Source organism: Megalobrama amblycephala, linkage group LG13 (genome assembly GCF_018812025.1).
Source record: "Megalobrama amblycephala isolate DHTTF-2021 linkage group LG13, ASM1881202v1, whole genome shotgun sequence".
Taxonomy (NCBI): Eukaryota; Metazoa; Chordata; class Actinopteri; order Cypriniformes; family Xenocyprididae; genus Megalobrama; species Megalobrama amblycephala.
This window is the reverse complement of record NC_063056.1, coordinates 4,430,462-4,452,443: the sequence shown is the minus strand read 5'-3', so window position 1 is coordinate 4,452,443 and position 21,982 is coordinate 4,430,462. Positions and strand designations below refer to the sequence as shown.

Sequence of the window (21,982 nt, the reverse complement as noted above, 5' to 3'; positions counted from 1 at the left end):
TAGAGATAAATACTCAAAACGAACAACAGGCTCAGCTCCGAAGCGAAAAGCTGAAATGCGCTTGCACCTGCTGCTCATACCTGTGCTGTGGGACAGCGCAGCTGATGCAGTTAATGCATACCATTGTGCATTGGCTTGTTTTAGTTACACTCGAAGTAGACTGTTCTCTCTAGCAAGATCCCAATTCATCAGTTCTCTTTAACAAGACTTCGAGAGTGACCAACTGAAAGGGAACGGTACTCGTGCTCTTTCCTTTTATGATGACCGATATTTGCATATGCCAGCTCATGTTCAAGGCATTAGACAAGCCAGTATTAACGTCTGAATCTGTGCACAGCTGAATCATCAGACTAGGTAAGCAAGCAAGAACAATAGCGAAAAATGGCAGATGGAACAATAATAACTGACATGTGTAACACTCCAAATAGAGCGTACACTAAATTGAGGGAACCGCTCGTTCCTCAGGACAAAATATGAAAAAAGACAGACAAAAAATTGTTTCAATCACCCAAGTGTATATTACACAATTTAGAAAAATTCTTGACCCACAATACAACCAGAAAATTTTAAAAAAAAAAGCGAAAGTGTATGAGAAAGTGAAAGTCCAATTGTAGTATATATGAAATTGAATCTCATCGGAAAAAGTCCATGAATGAATGAATGAATGTCCGAGAGCAGATCCAACGTGATAACCGAAACTGTTAAAAAATCCTCACTGGTAAGTAGTGCAAAGTCCAAAAAATAAAAAAAACACCCAGACAAAACTCCACAAGTGAGGCGGCAGTAAACTCCAACAAAAACAGTTCAGTAGGTATTCTACAACGGGACAACAGAAGGGAGCGAACACAAAACGCTACCAGACGCTGGTAAGATGACTACCTTTAAAGTTCCGTGTTATGGTCACGTGATCCGTAGGCCGTACGGGACGTGCGAAATCTCGCGAGAGCTCGTTCACATGGGGTCTCACACACACACACCGGAGCAACGAAACAGGGGACAAGGTGACAATTAAAACAATGATCAACCACACATTCTTGTTAATCATACACGAGTATAAATATCACCCCTTATGTGGCAATGCTACACATGATCCATGATATCATGATATTTTTAGTGATATATGTAAATTGTCTTTCTAAATGTTTCGTTAGCATGTTGCTAATGTACTGTTAAATGTGGTTAAAGTTACCATCGTTTCTTACTGTATTCACGGAGACAAGAGAGCCGTCGCTATTTTCATTTTTAAACACTTGCAGTCTGTATAATGCATAAACACAACTTCATTCTTTATAAATCTCTCCAACAGTGTGTAATGTTAGCTTTAGCCATGGAGCATACTATCAAACTCATTCAGAATCAAATGTAAACATCCAAATAAATACCATACTTACGCGATTAGACATGCTGCATGATGAACACTTTGTAAAGATCCATTTTGAGGGTTATATTAGCTGTGTGAACTTTGTTTATGCTGTTTAACTCCCTGAGGTCCGAAAACACGCCGGCACATTTTGCAGGATTTTTTTTTCACATTGCAGCAAAACAGACTTAAAATACTCCATTTCTTGTCATAGAGACATAAGTAATATATCAATTGAAACTATAGAATGTCTTCTTTTATTTGTGTACACTCAGAGTAAAAACACAATGTTGTGCTTTTTTGTAAAATAAAGAAAACTAACATGATGCGTGATCTCTCATCTCCCTCTGAACGAAGTCCAATCTGATAGTTCTCAGAAAATTAACTGTAACTTATGAATACTAATGACAAAAAAGGACACTTATGTCTAAAGAAACGTTGAAATGTCAGGTTTTAAATTGTGCAAGTCAAACAAATATTTTCTGTTTATGTAACCTGTATGAAAAGAGAGTCATGTCAGAAGTCCGTGATTCAGCTCATTATCTGCTAATGCGGCCACGCCCACGGAGCAAATAAGTGTTTATTTGGATGTTAAAGCCATGGTTAGCAATCTCTAGAAGACATGCCGTTAGTTCCTGGTTCCTTTTCTTCTTTATATGAATTTGTGGCCTAAAGGTGTACAGAGTGCCCTCCGGCTGCAAGTATGAATTGAAAACACAGTATCCAGCACTCATAGTGATGATAATAAATATTGAATAAATATTACTCCTCAGTATAGAAAATTGACATAAATATATAAGAATCCATCAATAGTTCTCCAAATGTGCATGCTTTTAAGCTAAAAGCCTATATGAAATGCCATAGAGGTAATATAATTGTTCAGACACTTTGCATCACAGAAATACATTATATTTTAAAGAATGTAATAGAATACCATTATTTTAAATTGTAATAATATTTCAGAGTATTGCTGTTTATGATGAGCTGAGACATTATTACAGAGGGGTTTTTTCACAGCCTACCTGACTGAAAGGCCTCATTAATATGCAGGTCATTTCAGGTCATTATTATGCGATTCTTTTGTATTCTCAGGTGTAAATGACCCATTATTCATGATGATTCACGCCTCCACGCATACTGTATTTCTTGACAAAAAGTGTCTTACAAAAACTAAATCAATATATTGTTTTATATGAAGGAGTAGGCAGCATAATTTTTACATAATTCTGAAGCAAAAACTCTAGTCTACAACCTCCAGTACCCAGAAGTCTTGTGAACACAGATTTAATATACTTTTTTTGGCCTTATTTCAGTGACTTAAGTTTTTTGTTTTTTCAATAACCACGCATAAACATTATTCCTTCAAAAATACAAACATGTACATACATGTTCCTCACATATTATGGTAGCCTAGTTTGTGCTGAATACAGTGTAATGACACTTTTGTCATTTATATGTTTATGAACAACTGAAAAAATCACAAATGTCAGGGCATGTCAAAACTTCTCCAAGCCCCAAATCAGCCTCAGACTCCAGAGGGTTAAGGCAAGCGCGAGATTCGGGGGCGGGCAGTGCGAGAATTTAAAGGGGCCGCAGCCTGAATCGCCGCATATTTAAAGGTGCCGAAGAACATGTTTTTAAAAGATGTAATATAAGTCTAAGGTGTCCCCTGAATGTGTCTGTGAAGTTTCAGCTCAAAATACCCCATAGATTTTTTTTTTTATAAATTTTTTTAACTGCCTATTTTGGGGCATCATTATAAATGCGCCGATTCAGGGTGTGCGGCCCCTTTAATTCTCGTGCTCCACGCCCCAAGAGCTCGCGCTTGCCTTAAACAACATAAAAAAAGTTCACACAGCTAATATAACCCTCAAAATGGATCTTTACAAAGTGTTCGTCATGCAACATGTCTAATCGCGTAAGTATGGTGTTTATTTGGATGTTTACATGTGATTCTGTATGAGTTTGATTGTGCTTCGTGGCTAAAGCTAACATTACACACTGTTGGAGAGATTTATAAAGAATGAAGTTGTGTTTATGAATTATACAGACTGCAAGTGTTTAAAAAATGAAAATAACGACAGTCTTGTCTCCGTGAATACAGTAGAAACGATGGTAACTTTAACCACATTTAACAGTACATTAGCAACATGCTAATGAAACATTTAGAAAGACAATTTACAAACACCACTAAAAATATCATGATATCATGGATCATGTCAGTTATTATTGCTCCATCTGCCATTTTACGCTGTTGTTCTCGCTTGCTTACCTAGTTTGATGATTCAGCTGTGCACAGATCCAGACATTAATCCTGGCTGCCCTTGTGTAATGCTTTGAACATGAGCTGGCATAGGCTATGCAAATATTGGGGGCGTACACCCCAACTGTTACGTAACAGTCGGTGTTATGTTGAGATTCGCCTGTTTTTCTGAGGTCTTTTAAACAAATGAGATTTATATAAGAAGGAGGAAACAATGGAGTTTGAAACTCACTGTATGTCATTTCCATGTACTGAAGTCTTGTTATTCAACTATGCCGAGGTAAATTCAATTTTTGAATCTAGGGCACCTTTAATGATGCCCCAAAATAGGCAGTTAAAAAAATGAATAAAAAAAAAATCTATGGGGTATTTTGAGCTGAAACTTCACAGACACATTCAGGGGACACCTTAGACTTATATTACATCTTTTGAAAACACGTTCTATGGAACCTTTAAAATGTTATCTAAAGCAATAACTAATAGACTTTTAAAAAAATACATGACAAATGTAATCCATGAAGATCAGTCATTTTGTGTCATTTTGTGTTTGGAAGCGTTTGGTTTTGCTACACATTTTATTTCTCTCGTCAAGCTACTGTACAATGACACTTACAGAATGGTACGGATTAATGGGTCTTTAACTAGACACTTCCCTGTGACCAGGTGAATAAGGCAAGGATGTCCTCTGTCTGGTCTTCTGTACTCTATTTCTATTGAAGCTCTGCTAGTAATGCTGAGGAAACAGCTGTGTGGTATTGGTGTCCCAGGTTTCCCAGAAGAAGCCGCAGTAGAACTTACAGTTTACACAGTGTGGTGTTCATTAAATAAACCCTCTGAAAAAGTAATTAATTAACTGGCATGTAGCCTCTTTATTTCTTCAGCACCGAACTTTCACATGTACTTAGCTCTCTATTACTTTCTTATTCTAGCTCTATGCTCTTGGGTAGCTGCCAATTGTATGTTTGGTACTACTGCCATCTAGAGGATAATAATAAGAAAAACAATTAATAATCAATACATCCCCTTTCCTTTAGAAAGTATAAACTAAAGTGCATAAAACAACAGAGGCAATATAACACACAATTATCCATTTAACACTAAACAGAAATTTCAAAACAATGCCTTTGTTAAGTACATTTCAAATGTAACTGGGCAGAGTCATTTACAAATTAAGTCGATCAGGTTCCTTTATGATACGTGATGATCTTCTCAGTATAGGAAGGTCATTTGTTTCTGCAAAATGATCATTGTCCATGGAAGTGGAAGAAGACGAAGAGGACTGAACTACTTCTTTCTTGTCAGTCAGTGTTTGGCTTGTTTCTTGCATCTTAGGGTGTGCTCACACTAGGCGCTCTGAACGTGCCCGAGTGTGTCTGACCCTCAAAGCCCGGTTAGTTTAGCCGGCCCTGGCCTGCTTGGAAGAAGTGGGCCAGAGCACGGTTCAGTTGGGCTCGAGCGCGGTTCGCATGCAGTGTGAGTGCAAACCGTGCCTGAGCACGGCACAGCTACTACTTTTGTGTGCGCTACTGTCAACAATAGGATTGCAAACATCTTTATTACTACTCTGATAGTACACTTATCAATTCATGTAATTAATTTGAGTGTATTTGGGTTTATAACGGGTCTGATTCTCACCTTATTAATGAACAGAAATTGTAGTTTGTGAGTAAAGCTGCAAATTCCTCCATTAACATCAGCTGCTGTAATAATCCTCTGATACGTGCAAGTGAAAATTGCTGCATGGCATAAATGATAAATATATTAGGCAGTATGTGTCATCTCTTCCTGTTTTCTTCAATTCAAAAAGTTGCATCGTATATGACGTAAGCGTGCTTCAGCCTGGAATGTTAAGAGCAGTGTGAGTGCAGGCCATCAGTTATAATACAGATTACAAAGCGCTCACTAAAACCATGTTTTGTATTGATTTACCATCTAACGAAGTTATCATAGTTGGTTAAATGAAGTCGGTGTGCCAACTACAGGCCTTCTGGGTGAAATGTAGGTTGGTAAAGAACTTGCAGAATAGCCATAACTACATTACCCTTTTTGATAGAATAATCATGATTAATAATCGTGATTATAATTTTGAGCAAAAATAATCGTGATTATCAGTTTAACCAACCGTGCCTAGTGTGAGTACACCCTTAAGGAGACGATTTCTCCTAAGAATCTGACCACTCTCTGTTCTGACGACATATGATCTTGGACTCACTTCTTCCAAAACAACAGCTTTCTTGTCCCAACAGTTGGTATCTGCCACTCTCACAATGTCATTCCTTAATAACACTTTCAGCATTTTGGTTTGTCATCATTTGTCTTTTGTCTGTTTTGGAGAGCTTTCTGTTTCTGCCTAATTGTCGCAGTGATCAGGTCTTGTTTCGTGCCAGTCCTGTAGGGAAGCGTTGTTCTTATTTTGCGATTCATTAGGAGCTCTGCAGGAGATGCACCATGCTCCAGAGGTGTTGCTCGATAGCTCAAAATAGCTAGATATGGATCTGACTTGCCTTCTGATGCTTTCTTGAGCAACTGCTTCACAATATGCACTCCTTTCTCTGCCTTCCTGTTAGACTGAGCATGATGGGGACTCGAATCATGTATTTGAAATCATAATGAGCAGCAAAGTCATGAAATTCCTTTGAATTGTAGCATGGACCGTTGTAACTCACTACTAAAAGAGGAATGCCATGCCTGGCAAAAATCAATTTTATCTGCTGTATCACAATCGTATACTGGAGCTAATGTGTTGCTCCGAGGTGTGGAACTCGGCTGTATTAAGGTTCCCTTACATACTGTGTGTTTAAAATCTGAACTTGTTTCAGGATGTGTGCAGGTGGGTGTACGATCTCAGCTTCCAGTGGAGGGGGTGGACCTCATACTGGGCAACGATTTAGCTGGAGGTAAGGTTTTATCGCAGCCTGTTGTTGTGGACACTCCCGATGTGTTGAGTGAATTAACAGAAAAAGCTGAGCAGTCTCCTAGTACGTTCCCAGTCTGTGCGGTAACGCGCGCCCAAGCTCGTAAGCTCCAGGATGTTGTTGATCTGTCAGATTCATTTTTTGTATCTGATGGTGAAAGAGTGGAAGCTAAAGTTATCGTTCAGCCTGAAATGTTACCTGTAACTGAAAGTGTTCACAAAAAACATAAGTCACTCCAGATCGGAAGAAAGCAGTTGGCCATGTTGCAAAAATCTGATCCTTCACTAGGTGCTTGTGGTGCAGCTGCAATTGACAAGGATAGTCTTCCCGATTCTGGAGTTGCATTTTATTGGGATAACGAAGTGCTTATGCGTAGATGGAAAAAGGATGACACCTTTTGTCAAGTTGTAGTTCCCTTGGCGTATCGTGCACAAATACTTAACCCTCTGGAGTCTGAGGCTGATTTGGGGCTTGGAGAAGTTTTGACATGCCCTGACATTTGTGCTTTTTTCAGTTGTTCATAAACATATAAATGACAAAAGTGTCATTACACTGTATTCAGCACAAACTAGGCTACAATAATATGTGAGGAACATATACGTACATTTTTGTATTTTTGCGTGGTTATTGAAAAAACAAAAAACTTAAGTCACTGAAATAAGGCCAAAAAAAGTATATTAAATCTGTGTTCATAAGACTTCTGGGTATTGGAGGTTGTAGACTAGAGTTTTTGCTTCAGAATTATGTAAAAATTATGCTGCCTACTCCTTCATATAAAACAATAGAGAGATTTAAATTTTCTAAGACACTTTTGGTCAAGAAACACAGTATGCATGGAGGCGTGAATCCTCATGTATAATGGGTGATTCTCACCTGATAAGACAAAAGAATTGAATAATAATGACCTGAAATGACTTGCATATTAATGAGGCCTTTCAGTCAGGTAGGCTGTGAAAAAACCCTCTGTGATCATGCTGATAACAGGATTAAAGTCCACTCAGGACAAAAAAAAAAAAACATGATTTTTGTGATCTCATGCATGCACGTATTATTGCACATGATGAAGAAAATTTTGTATAGGCCTATGTTAAATTACACTACCAGTCAAAAGATTGAACACATTGCCATTATAATGTTTTTAAAAGAAGTCTCAAGTCTCTAACCTAATAATGGTTTTCTATTTTAATATACTTTAAAATATAATGTATTTCTGTGATGCAACGCGTCTGAACATTCCTACCTCTAGGGCATTTCATATAGGCTACTATATTTGTTATATTATAGAGCCTAAATGTTGATGTGCAGTTGACAAACTATACATCATTAAAAAGATCTAAGACTCAAGCTTCACATTTTGACTCTTAAAATCTTATATTGACCATAATTTCTTAATATGCTTAAAAGCATACACATTTGGAGAAATATTGATGGATTCTCATATATTCATATCAATTTTCTATACAGAGGAGTAATATTTATTATTCTATATTTATTTTCATCATTATGAGCGCTGGATGCTGTGTTTTTAATTCATACTTGAGCCAGAGGGCGCTCTGCCCCTTTTGTCCACAAATGCCTCAGTAAAAGAAGAGGCATATCATGTGACAATCAAGGAACTAACAGAGGCAAGAGATCGCTAAATATGGCTATTCAAAACACTTTTGAAGACAATAAATACACGATTGAGATGACAAATGCATGTATTGACTGAATTTGCGTCTGAATAGCGCTGGCTCCGTGGGCGTGGCCGCATTAGCGGATAATGAGCTGAATCACAGACTTCTGACATGGCTCTCTTTTCATACAGATTACATAAACACAGAAGGTTTGTTTTCGATTTGACTTATATGTTTTAAAACCTGACATCTTAACGTTTTTTTAGACATAAGTGTAATTTTTTTGTCATTAGTATTCACTAAGTTACAGTTCATTTTCTAAGAATTATCAGATTGGAGTTCGTTCAGAGGGAGACGAGAGATCACGCATCATGTTAGTTTTCTTTATTTTACAAAAAGCACAACATTTTGTTTTTACTCTGAGTGTACACAAATGAAAGAAGATATTCCACAGATTAAAATGGTGTATAACTCTTAATTGTATGTGCAACATTGACGGAGTATTTTGAGTCTCTTTCACACTGATAAGAAAAAAACCACGGTGGTATTGCCGGCGATACCCTCAGACCTCAGAGTGTTAAACTGGCTCATGATCATGTACTGTCTGGTCATTTAGGTATTAGGAAAACATACGAGCGAGTGCTCCGCTACTTCTTTTGGCTGGGGTTGAAGTCCGATGTCACCGCTTACTGCCGTTCGTGTCATGTATGCCAACTGACCGGTAAGCCCAATCAGACCATACCACCTGCTCCCTTACATCCAATACCTGTAGTGGGAGAACCTTTTGAGCGTATTATTTTAGATTGTGTTGGCCCACTCCCAAAATCAAAAGCCGGGCATCAATACATCCTCACCATGATGTGCGCGGCAACTCATTATCCGGAGGCGATTCCGTTGCGCACAATCAAAGCGAAAAGGGTGGTACAGGGTGGAATTGATTAAATTCTGCTCGGTGTTTGGGCTGCCAAAAGTGATCCAAACTGATCAAGGATCGAATTTTACATCGAAAATATTCGCCCAAGTTACTCGCGAATTAAACGTGCCACATGTACTATCTAGTGCCTATCACCCAGAGACTCAGGGAGCGTTAGAACGTTTCCATCAAACCCTGAAAACTCTACTGCGTAAGTTCTGTGTGGAAACAGGAAAAGAATGGGATGAGGGACTACCGATGTTGATGTTTGCGGTCCGTGAAACCACACAAGAATCCTTGGGATTTGCACCTGCTGATTTGGTGTTCGGGCATACTGTTCGCGGTCCATTGAGAATGTTACGCGAACAGTTACTTGACGAATCTGTTTCCCCTATGCCTGTTCTAGATTATGTGAGCAAATTCCGTGACCGGTTGCATCGAGCGTGTGCCATGGCAAAAGAGAATTTAGTCACGGCACAGAACAAAATGAAAGCTCACTTTGATAAAAGAAGTGTCAAACGAAACTTTCAGCCTGGAGACTCGGTGTTGGTCTTTCTTCCAGTCCAAGGTTCGACATTGCAGGCGAAATTTGGTGGTCCATATGAAATTGAAAGTCAGCTTAGTGAAACTGACTATGTTGTGCGTACTCCAGATCGCCGACGAAAAACACGAGTCTGTCATGTGAATATGCTGAAGCCTTACTATATAAGAGCTAGTGCTGCTGAGGATGTCCCGTGTGTCGACCTGTCGGCCGCGTTGAAAGTGATGCAGTTAACAGTTAGGCTAACGAACTGCTAGGCTGAAAAATTCAGAAATGCTGTTAAATATTGAACAAATGTTGTCTTACCTTCCTGACCGGCAGCGTCAAGATATTATGGGGTTAATTAAAGAATATCCTTCTTTATTTGCAGATACTCCCTCTCAGACTACTGCAATAGTGCACAATATTGAGATTGAGGGATCAGCTCCCATACGTCAACATCCCTATCGCGTTAATCCTGTAAAACGGGAAATAATGAAAGAGGAGGTGAAGTATTTGCTTGATCAAGGACTTGCTGTTCCCAGCTCCAGTCCGTGGAGCTCGCCTTGTATTCTTGTGCCTAAGCCTGACGGAACATATAGATTTTGTACAGACTACCGCAAGGTTAACAGTGTCACAAAACCCGATTCTTTCCCTATGCCCCGTATGGAAGACTGCATAGATCGAGTAGGAGCGGCCCGCTTAGTAACGAAACTCGATCTTCTAAAAGGGTGCTGGCAGGTGCCGCTGACTGCCCGTGCGTCTGAAATATCGGCCTTTGTGACGCCAGATAACTTTCTAAATTACACCGTAATGGCATTCGGGATGAGAAACGCTCCCGCTACCTTTCAAAGGTTAATGCAGAAAGTGTTGTCTGGAGTTAAAAGTTGCGAAGCCTATTTGGATGACGTTGTTGTATATTCCAATAGCTGGGAAGAGCACATTAAAACCTTACGGGAGATCTTTACCCGGCTGAGTGACGCTTCATTAACCATCAACCTAGCTAAATGTGAATTTTGCAAGGCTGTGGTAACATACCTCGGAAAGCAAGTAGGACATGGTCAAATTCGTCCGGTAGATGCGAAGGTTGCCGCCATCCTTCAGTATCCTGCACCTAAGACCAAACGAGAGTTGCGCCATTTTCTCGGGATGGTGGGCTATTACAGAGCATTTTGCAAAAATTTTGCTTCTGTTGTGGCTCCGCTTACTGACTTGTTGAGCTCCTCTAGAAACTTTATCTGGTCTCCATCATGTGAAAACGCTTTTAAAGCGGCAAAAGATTTGTTGTGTTTTTCTCCAATTCTCGCTGCCCCTGAATTCACTCGCCCTTTTAAACTTGAGGTAGATGCTAGTGCTGTGGGAGCCGGAGCCTTTTACAGGAGGATGACCGTGGAGTTGACCACCCCCTGTGTTACTTCTCGAGGAAGTTTTTAAAGTCTCAACAGAATTACAGTACTATTGAAAAATAAACTCTTGCATTAATTTTAGCACTTCAACATTTTGAAGTCTATTTGGGCAGTAGTTCTCTCCCAATTGAAGTCTTCACAGATCACAATCCCCTGACTTTTCTGTCGTGCATGTCAAATCATAACCAGCTTCTGATGAGATGGTCATTAATTGTGCAAGAATTTAATTTAAAAATAAGGCACAAGAAAGGAACTGACAATGTTATCGCTGATGCTCTCTCCAGGTCAGTTGGTACATAATTTTTCATTGTTGGATATTACATTTTATTTTATTAATACTAGACTTTGTTTCTTATTGGTGGTAGTGTTACGTCATCAGACATATGTAATATTCTACTGTGATTAGTGTTTGGGTTTTTTTTTTCTTTCGAGTTTCTTTATCATCTCTGCTCCAGGTTCCGGCTCCTAATTGTATGGGAAAGTGGATTGGCTCCTCGCTGGTTATCGCATCCTTTAAAAGTGCGCTTCTGTGCAATGAAAAAGAGGCGCGGCTCTGTGTGTGTGTTCTGCCGGGAGAACGCGTTGTTGTCAGCGTTCCTCCGGCCTGTTGTAAAGTGATCTTTAATACTCCAGCTTGTTGTATGCCTTACGATATTGACCCACTGTTTTACCCACCATATATTTCTTGGTTATTTTCTTATGTCGGTATTAAAAGGTAATCTGTAAATGTCACCACTCAGTAGGAGTTTATCTTTATTTGGTTAAAATGTGTCGGTATTAAAAGGTAATCTGTAAACGTCACCATCCAGTAGGAGCTCATTTTATTTGACTAAAATGTGTCGGTATTAAAAGGTAATCTGTAAATAGAGTTACGCCATATTTGTTGGGAGTGGGCATCTATTTTTGTTTAGAATTTTCTCCTGGTTTTGAGCAGATAGGGAGACAGGGAAGTTTGATGTATTTTGGTTAATTTTTTTCTTTGTTAGGTTAAAGTAGATTATTAAAAATAGTTAGTTTTTGGTTTTTTTTTGTTGTTTTGGTTTATGCCCATTCCTGAACCCAATAGTGGATGGAAAACAAAAAAAACTGCCAAGCTCCTACAATAAACACAAATCTTTCCATACGTGACGTCCTTTTATGTTACTCCACTCCTAGACTGGGACGTAACAACAAGAACAAAGCATTGACGACAGATTTGGGAGAATGAAAATGGGTTAAGACAGAGCAGTTTCATTCAAACCATCTAACTACTCTCGTCTCACTTACTTTTCTTTCTGTTACTTTAGGCGCTTACACACTGAATGCAATAAAATGGAGACAATGATTGTCGTGATGACGCTCTTGAATCAAAACAAAATATCCCTATGTTCTACAGTGCTATTAACGCTGAACGCAAACAATCGAAGCGCGACAAAGTGAGAATTTTTTTTTTTTTTTTTTCACATATCATGTAAATATATGTAGCTTCTAAAGGCCAGAATGAAAACAAAATAAAGCCCCATTCAGATGGGATAATTATTATAATTTTCTTTCTTAGTCTTACTTATTTAAATGTGCTTCCTATTCATGTCATATATGTATGTATGCAAGTACTTAGAGCTCCTGAAAAACCACAACAAATTCCTTGTGTTTGTGCATGGATTCTGATTCTTTTGACTATTTTTCTAAACAATGTTTGAATTCTTATCTCATTGTCTGTGATTTCATGTACCATTTAAATGTGGGTGTTACAGAAGGTCATCTGATGTGCATCACATGTGACGTACATGTCTTTTAATTTACTATTTGTTGATATAATTTTAATTTACCATAAAAACCCAGATGAAGTCAGCAAAAATAGGACAAATATGCTTTTTGGTGTAGTGTGCTTAAAAAAAAAAAAATAGTGATAATGGCAGGTGGTCTCAAAATATTCTAATAACAGTACTTAATTTGAATATCAACATTAAATGTGGGTGTGGTTACTAATGAGCTGTAATGTCTATGAAAGCATGTTAAAAATTTTCCTGATAATTTACTCACCCTCATGTCATCCAAGATGTTCATGTCTTTCTTTCGTCAGTTGAAAAGAAACTAAGGTTATTGATGAAAACATTCCAGGATTTCCCTATTCTATTTATAGAAAAAAAAATGGAAGTGGTGCTGCGTTCGTTACATAAGTAGAATAGGGAAGAAAATGACGATTGTTTCATTAGATAAGACCCTTATTCCTCGTCTGGTATCGTTTAAAGCCCTTTGAAGCTGCACTGAAACTGTCATTTTGACCTTCAACTATTTGGAGGCCATTGAAGTCCACTATAAAGAGAATAATCCTGGAATGTTTTCATCAAAAACCTTAATTTCTTTTCAACTGAAGAAAGAAAGACATGGACATCTTGGGTGGCATGGGGGTGAGTAAATTATCAGGAAGATTTTATTTGAAAGTGAACTAATCCTAAATTGTTAAGGTTGTAAATTCTAAATTGTAAATTCTAATACAAACAGTATTTCAATATACAATATAAATTTTTATTGTATCTGTTCGTGTGATAATTCAATTTTATGCAATGATGTGCTAGTATCTTCATTTTATTTTTCTTCAAAATCAAATTTAGTTACTGTCCTATTTGCCTTAATGTTAGATAAAATGGTACAGTAGTACTCGGTGGTACATCATATTAAATAAATTATAATGCATTGCTTAATGTGAGAACAAATCTTGTTTTAAAGGAACAAAGCTATATGCAGAAAGTAAAAAAAAAAAAAGGGAAAACATGTCAGGCTAACAGAAGAGAAAGGTATAATCAGTGGAGTGAAGAAAAAATGAAAGGATCATCAATGAGTACAGGGGAAGAGTTGAGACGGGACAGGGCATGTTTTTTTGCCCAGGGCATGGAATGTTCCAAAATCCATCCTTGAATAAAAGAGTGAAAGGAGCTGTTAAATGACAAAAATGTTTCTCTGCTTATCAGTTTTATAAATGTTATTTTGTTTCACCAGATAGCCTACCATCCATATTGAAATTAAAGCATACCAAAGATTAGTATGCAAACTGTGGCTCAGGTAGGTCAAAAACACACAAGGAGAAGCATTAAAAGCTCTGAACGCATCCGGCTCTGGCTTGGCGCCAGCCAAAGCGTTCAAGCACATTTGAATTTGGCAGGTGATCACGTGTTGCGCTGAATGTTCTAATCACACCGGTGTGCTCCAGGGACCAGCCAAGACTGATCACACCAGTGTGATGTGTATGTGTGCATGCCCACGTAAAACTAGATAGACATATAAAGTTTCTACCTCAATAATAAAGCTGTGAATTTTTTGTTTGAGTGCATACATGCACGTCTGCTTCATAATACAACATTAAAGCTACCTTTTAGTAAACAAATGTCTCGCCCTCACCTTGTGGTGGCTTGGAATTTCAATGGGAATTAGATATGCATGTTTAGACATAGGTTGCATGTCCAGAGATTGGATATGCATCTGATTTAAAACCACATTTGGAAGTGGAAGATCGGATGTGAAAAAATCGGATCTCGTGCGGATTTTTGTGTTTACAAGTGTGCAATAAATTCTGATCTGTGTCAGATGTGAGCATTTTTTGTGCCTGTGTAAACATCTGTTATGTAAACCAGTTTATTCAGGACAGACTACTCACTACATGAAAATAGCATGCCATTTTTATGATCCCTTTTATTTTGTTAATATTATTTATTAACATCTTGCATAAAAAATGTCACATACCCGTTTTTCTCTTGATGGAAGAGATTTGAAAGTGCACCATTAGGCCTTCCGATGGAGGATCTGTCTTGGACATGTTGCAGTTCTTTATAATGAGGGCAATGTCTCCAGTCTCTGCCAATGGCTGGGTGACATCCAGCGGTTTTACCAGATCTTTCTTGCTGTACCGAATGTACTTAATTTTTGGGATGTTTTCAGGTTGGATGCATGTTGGAACAGTGTAGTTCATAATGTGGACATCTATGTAGTACGCATGGGGCACTTTGAAACGCCATGTTAACACAGCATTTTCAGGAAAAGTGTTTGGGGTAAAGAAATCCTGAGTTGAACTCATCTCTGGGAGAACAACTTTGATAGCAGCCAGTGATCCTGTAAAATAAAGTTCAACAATTCACATATGACCAATTTGTGCTTAAATATGTAAGCCTTACCATTGCACTTACCGTAAATGACAAATCCCAGTGATACACTGATATCTTTCAGGTCCAGAGGTTGACCTCCAGACACTTCCAATGACAGTTTTCCAACATTACGCACTTGGATTTCTGTAATGGTTCCATTCTGACAAAACCTCCCAACACTGACATCCTTCGATGTGATCATGTAAACGTGTTTGTCTGGGCAGCTGTCTGTAGGATGAATCTGCCGTAAACCAGTCCTACTGAAATTAAAATAGGTTGTCTTTGTAGGAGAGTTCAGATTCCAGGTGAAGGTCCGACTGAACTTTTGAAAGACATGGTATTCTTTGGGTTCAATGATTGATTTCACTGTTGAACGAATGTGTTATGTCAGTTAATGACTCAGTAGATTTATTAAGTTAACAAGTGCACAGTGTTAATTTGTGCACACTCATACTCCTCCTGGACTGAGGCTACGTCCACACGAAGCCGGAGCTTACCCTAAACCGATATTTTTTTTTTCCTCGTCTCAAAAAATATCTGCGTCCACACGAAACCACTGAAACGACTCAAAACGATGTAGTATACATGCCAGACCATTATGTGGCGCTGTAATTCTGCCGCAGAAATGCACTTAAAGCAGCGAAGAAGACATGCGCATAAACCTTGCGCGCTGAATACAAACTTTAGCAAAGCTTAGAAATAACACTTTATTTTGGTTCAGTAGCTTCTGCAGCATGAACGCAAGCATGTAGAGTCTGCTATTGCTGTTGTTGGTGCTGTTTTGTGGTGTTAGCGCGTCTGACTATGGGTCAACACGTGGGGTGATGACATCATCGTTTCAGAAAATATACGGATTGCCCCGTCCACACGACAACACCAAGCCGGCATTTTCAAATTTTTCCACTCTGGGACCCGGTTTCAAAAAATACCGGTTTCACCTTTCGAAAACGCCGGATCCGTGTGGACGAAACGCCTATCTGATAAAAAAATTTGTGCGGTTTCACTAAAACGCGTCTCCGTGTGGACGGGGCCTGAATCATTCTAAATTATTTTTTATTAAAGTTTGGGAGGAACACATTTAAATGATCTAACTAATCACATCACTCCAACAAGCAGTCAGAAATCAGAAATCAACATGTCTATTACAGTGAATGTATACTGGGTGATTAATGATACTGTTATCTTCCATGTAAACTACAAAAAGGTGAATGTGTGAAAACGGTGTTCAGTCTATAGGTGTGTGGCATCAAAAAAAAAAAAAAAAAAAAAAAAAAAAACGCAAAGGAAAAACTTTTTGGTTTGTAGTACATCATTATTGTGTAAACGTGCTGCATCCGAAATCAAATACTTCCCTACTATATCATATGCAAAAAGAGTAAAATAGTAGTATGTCTGAATGCATAGTAGGCGAAAAGTACCCAGATGACCAACTACTTCCTGTAAGATTCTAAAGTGCGCATTCGCTGGACACTTTACTATCCCATGAGGCCCCGGGATTGGATTTATGAATGGGATTGAAGTGACAACTGATGCTGGTAGGTCATGTGACAGTAACAGCGAATTTCATTCAGACTACCCATTTTCATACTATATAGAACATACTTTTTTTTAAAGGTCACAAAGTAAATTCAAATGTAGTACCAGTATGCGATTTCAGACTGTTAAACAAAGAAAGTAAACTGTATACTAAAAAGTATTATAGCGTTTGCTTTTATATTATTAATTGTAATTAATAATAGAATGGCAAACATTATAATACTTTCTCATTTACGGTCAACATTCAGCAAATATGCATTTATATAATTTAAACAAATCTTTGAATACATTTTTGTCTTAATAACCTATGAAATATGATTGTCTAAATGAAAAATGTAAGGAGTAAAAGGATTACTTTTAAATGGCAGTTCAATATCTGTGATGATCTGCACGGTGAACACATTCTCTGGCTCTGAACAGCTGAAATTCAAACTCGTATCATTTCTGAGGATCACAGAAGACTGGCACACCTGACTTATACAAACTTCACACTGTGTGTTTATGCCAGCACTTGTATTAATGTGGATGCTTGTGCCCTCTTCAACAGCAACGTTGAGCTCTGCATCACCTAAAATGATAAAAAGACAAACTTTTCTTAATCAAACATTAAGATTTTAGATATAGTGAGTGTGACACAATTATTTATAAAAACATAAAAAAATAGGCAGTTTTTTAATTTATATCAAGTTATAAATAATGTAACATACATGAAATAACACCCATAGCAGATCTTTACAGGTGGAGCAGGGGAAATTGGAGGGTTTCTGAAAGCATGTTGCACTGCTAACATCAACACTACCAGTATTTGTTTGAATGTTGAGCCGCAGCTCATTGGCTGCTGGCACAACAACAACCAATCAGCTGTGCTATGTAGATAATGATGTGATCAATACCAAATGAGTTAAAGACCTATCAGCTTGCACCATCTAGAGTTTCATGCCAGAACTAGGTAATTGTTTACAGTCTTAAAATTTAAGGTTCTAAATTGGTATTTATGGTATGAATGAAGAACTTTTAACATTCATGGAACCTTTCTATTGTACAAAAGTTTCTATATAGTGTAAAAGCTTTTTAGATTATTAGAATGTTCTTCACACAAGAAAAAATGGTTCTTTCAAGAACTATTCACTGAGGTTGTTTAGGGAAGCCAACATGGTTCTTCTATGTCATCGCTGCAAAAAAAAAAATAAATAAATACTTTTTGAATCTTTATTTTAAAGAGTGTATGGGCTATTGTTTTAGATGTGCACCCCAAAACAACACAGTTAAAATGTATCTGTAGAATCTGAAGGGAACAGCAGTGCTAAAGGTGCAATGGGGTAAATGGTGCCTTTTATTTTATTTTCCTCTAAACCACTAAATGACACAAAACTGGATATCATGGATATTTGTCTTATCCTTGATGAGATCACGTACAGCAGTGCAAAGTTGATTCTGCACTAATTTGATCTAATATTTGATGTTTTTTTTTTAAAATAAAGTATATTTAAGTTAAAGGGGTCATGAACTGCATTGTTTTATTGTTTTATAATGTTTCCTGTGTGCACTTATGTTAGTATACTTTTCACATCAAAAATTGTCATAATTTAGAAATAAAAAGGCATTTTTCCTACCCTGATTTTTGCCCTCTGATTTGAAAGCTCTGTTTTAAGGGGTGTGTGAGACTTCAGTGTAAACGCCCACTGCTGTGATTGGCTAACATCTTTGCATATGAAATAGCTAAGTATTACTCTCTCTTTTAGCAAGTTTTTACTATTACAGCTCTCAAGGTTAACTAATCGTGAAGGTTGCAGTTGTCATGGAATCAGTTCCCACCACCAACAGACATCGTCACCGGATCTCCATGCTCCGCCCACTCATTCCCAATCACCCGAATACTGATCAGCAGCACCTGCACCTCATCACACTAGCACTATAAGGACACTCACTTCCCGCACTTCAGTGTCTAGTCTCGTTTGTACTTACATGTAGGGCTGCAACAAACGATTATTTTGATAATCGATTAATCTGTCGATTATTAGAACGATTAATCGACTAATCATCTATTATTGCACTGATTAATCAGTAGGCTTTGTTCGATTATTCTACTTTAGCAATTAGTTAAAATATTGAGTTATACTGTACTTTAACTAGTAAATAAAACAAGGAAATCACTTCAGCTTTTAAAAGTGTATTTTTAATCATTTTTAAGCCAACTGAATAGACCAATATACTATAAATATATAAATATAATGTAATGTAACATACATACATACACATATATATGTATGTATGTTACATATATATATATATGTGTGTGTGTGTGTGTGTGTGTATATATATATATATATATAATATACACACACACACACACACACAAACTATCGAGTTTATGGTCATTGAATGGCTTTCCTGAGGTAAATGTTACATTTTGTGTGATATATTTGTTTGCAAGTTTTATTGACTTCTTTCTGCGGTTAAAACTCCGATTAAGTGATTACAATAGAGATGGATTCATTTCAGTAAGTTAAGTAAGTACTTTTTGATGTTCATTCATGTTTATTTCGCGCTGTAATAGAGAGGAATAGGTTCACATGCCGCTTGAACCGAGGTGTTACAGCGATCTGCCACACAACGTTAAACAGAGTCACCACCACAAGTATTGTTTGAATCCCGTAGTAATATTGACTGAATTTAAAAGCTTAGACTTAGTTTTATATCAAAAGTAACCTGATCTGTCGGTGCGTTGCCGTTGTCTGTGTCCTCTTTGCTCTGCGATGCATCTTTCACTGTGTGAGAAAATGAACGTGTGGCGTGAGAACAGTGAGTTTGAATGAGAGTTGGTGGCCCTGCATGACAGTATTCTGTAGTTATGCTAAACGTTATGTTTGTTATGTTTATGCTATGTTAATCTCCCACATTTCACGGGTTCGACTTCGTTTGCACTATGCTCTCCAAAGCGCTGACTTCTTTTATTGGATTGGATCCCGGAGGGCTGCATTACAGTATTGCGCTACAGCGCCCCACTGGTTACACCGCGTTATTGCAGGCCCTTCAAATAGGTCGTATGAGATCAAGAGACTATTCGACAACAAAAATATTTGTCGACAATTTTTTATTGTCGACGTTGTCGATAATGTCGACTAATCGTTTCAGCCCTACTTACATGGACTCCTTACCTCCTCCGATGTCTCCGTGTCTCCACTCCTTTGTCAAGTCTTGTCTTCCCTCGTCGCAAAAGAGAAAGGACTCTATTACTGTTCAGCTAAGTGACTATAATCAATGTGCTCATATCTGCAAACTACTTACCAGTGTTATTCCTGTGTTCATGCCTCTGTCTCGAAATAAACAACCTGTTTTACATTTACCCTCTTGTGCCTGTCTGTGTCTAACAGAAGACCAGACCATATGCAGAGCTCCACGAACACAGGTGAGGATCGTGCCCCGGATCCGTTTGCCTCTCTGGTGAATGCGGTATGGTGAGGATCCTCCCTCACTGCACCGTCCACAAGCACATCACCTGCAGTCACTCCCGATCTCGTGCACGCAGTTCGCCAAACACTCATTCACCCAGCACCCACTGCAACAACTTCTTCATCTGCCTCTGTCAGTCCCATGGCCCGACCAGCGACATTCACAGGCATGGCAGAGGACTGCAGCGGGTTTCTACTCCAATGCTCGCTATACCTAGAAGCACAATCTCATCTCTTCACCATGGAACATGCCCGGGTGGCATTTATCATCTTTCTGCTGTCAGGACGAGCTTTACAATGGCCGCAACCCCTTTGGGAATCTAACGCTTCAGTAACAGCCACTATTAATGACTTCTTCCGCCATTTCAGAGAGGTTTTTGGACAAAGCACAGCTGACCTGTCTGTACACGACCAACTGTTCAATCTACGACAAGGCGAAGAGACCGTGAGTATGTATGCACTCCGTTTCTGCATTTTGGCGGCTGCCAGTGGATGGAATGGCACTCATTACAGCTTTCCGTCAAGGACTCACTCCTAAAGTGAAACAATTAATGGTCGTGTACGATGATTCAGTGGGTCTTGAAAACCTAATTTAAAAAACGATATGAGTGGCTCAACGCTTCTCCGCATGTGCTGTGCTTTCACCCGCTGCCAGTTCTCTGCCTGCCTCACCATCTGTCGCTCCTCCAACACCAGAACAAATACAGGTAGATTCCTCCCGCCTCACCCAAGCGGAGCATCAGAGAAGAATTCAACAACGTCTGTGTCTCTACTGTGGGGGAGAAGGACATGTCATCGCTGTGTGTCCCATCTGACCACCCCACCCAGCGGTGAGTACTATTCAAGTTCCAGCTCGTATTGCACCTCTTACAAGAACTAAAGTCCAACTGTTAAACTCTCACATCTGTGTTTCAGCGCAAGCCCTCCTAGACTCTGGATCAGCGGGAAGTTTCATCAGCACCCAAGTTCTTCAGAAACTGCTGGGCCGTGGTTGCATCACACACTTCTCTCCCACACTGACGCTCCGCATCGACTGCCTGCATTCAGAGGAGATCACGTTCATGGTGTTGTAGGGATCCACGGCTGACACTGGGATGCCCCTGGTTAACACAACATCAACCTCGAATACAATGGAACACCAGGGAGATCCTGAAATGGGGTGACAACTGTTTCCAATCCTGCTTATCTCCGATCCCGCAGCCACCTGTGAAGTTCCAATCTAACTCCTTCCATTCCAAGTGTGTTCCTCTTCTCTCCACTTCCATAGAAAGTCCAGAAACGGATCAGAAAGCGGAGATTCCTCCTGAATACCGGGCATTCCAGGATGTCTTCAGTAAGCGATTGGCAACTCAACTTCCACCTCACCGGCCATGGGACTGTGCATTCGACCTGCTTGCTGGGGCTACTCTACCCAAGGGTAGAGTTTACCCATTGTCCATCCCGGAGCAAAAGGCCATGGAGGAGTATGTAAAAGAAGCCCTTAATCAGCGATTCATCTGTTCATCGACTTCCCCTGCCACTTCAAGCTTCTTCTTCGTGGCCAAGAAGGACGGAGGCTTGAGGCCATGCATTGACTACCATCATCTGAACTCCCAGACTGTTAAATTCAGTTATCCCCTTCCTCTGGTCCCAGAGGCTCTGGAACAGCTCAGAGGAGCTTGCATCTTCTCCAAGCTGGACCTGAGGAGTGCGTATAACCTCATTCGTATCCGCCGGGGGGATGAGTGGAAGACTGCCTTCGTTACACCATCTGGCCACTATGAGTACTGGGTTATGCCATACGGCCTGTCCAACTCTCCCTTCGTGTTCCAGAACTATATGAATGAGGTGTTCCGGGAGTTCCTCCACCAGTTCGTCACAGTGTACATCGATGACATCCTCAT

At 39.1% G+C, this 21,982-nt stretch overlaps 1 protein-coding gene across 1 annotated transcript in view; it reads right to left on the bottom strand.

Moving 5' to 3' along the window:
- LOC125243593 (CUB domain-containing protein 1-like) overlaps positions 1-21,982 on the bottom strand; it is a 69,242-nt gene that overhangs the window by 25,988 nt on the left and 21,272 nt on the right. Inside the window, exons 2-4 of the mRNA XM_048153364.1 lie at positions 17,003-17,215; positions 15,154-15,477; positions 14,714-15,079 (exon numbers count right to left, since the gene is read on the bottom strand). Of these exons, the coding sequence (XP_048009321.1) occupies positions 14,714-15,079; positions 15,154-15,477; positions 17,003-17,215 (903 nt within the window). The remainder of the gene's footprint in view (positions 1-14,713; positions 15,080-15,153; positions 15,478-17,002; positions 17,216-21,982) is intronic.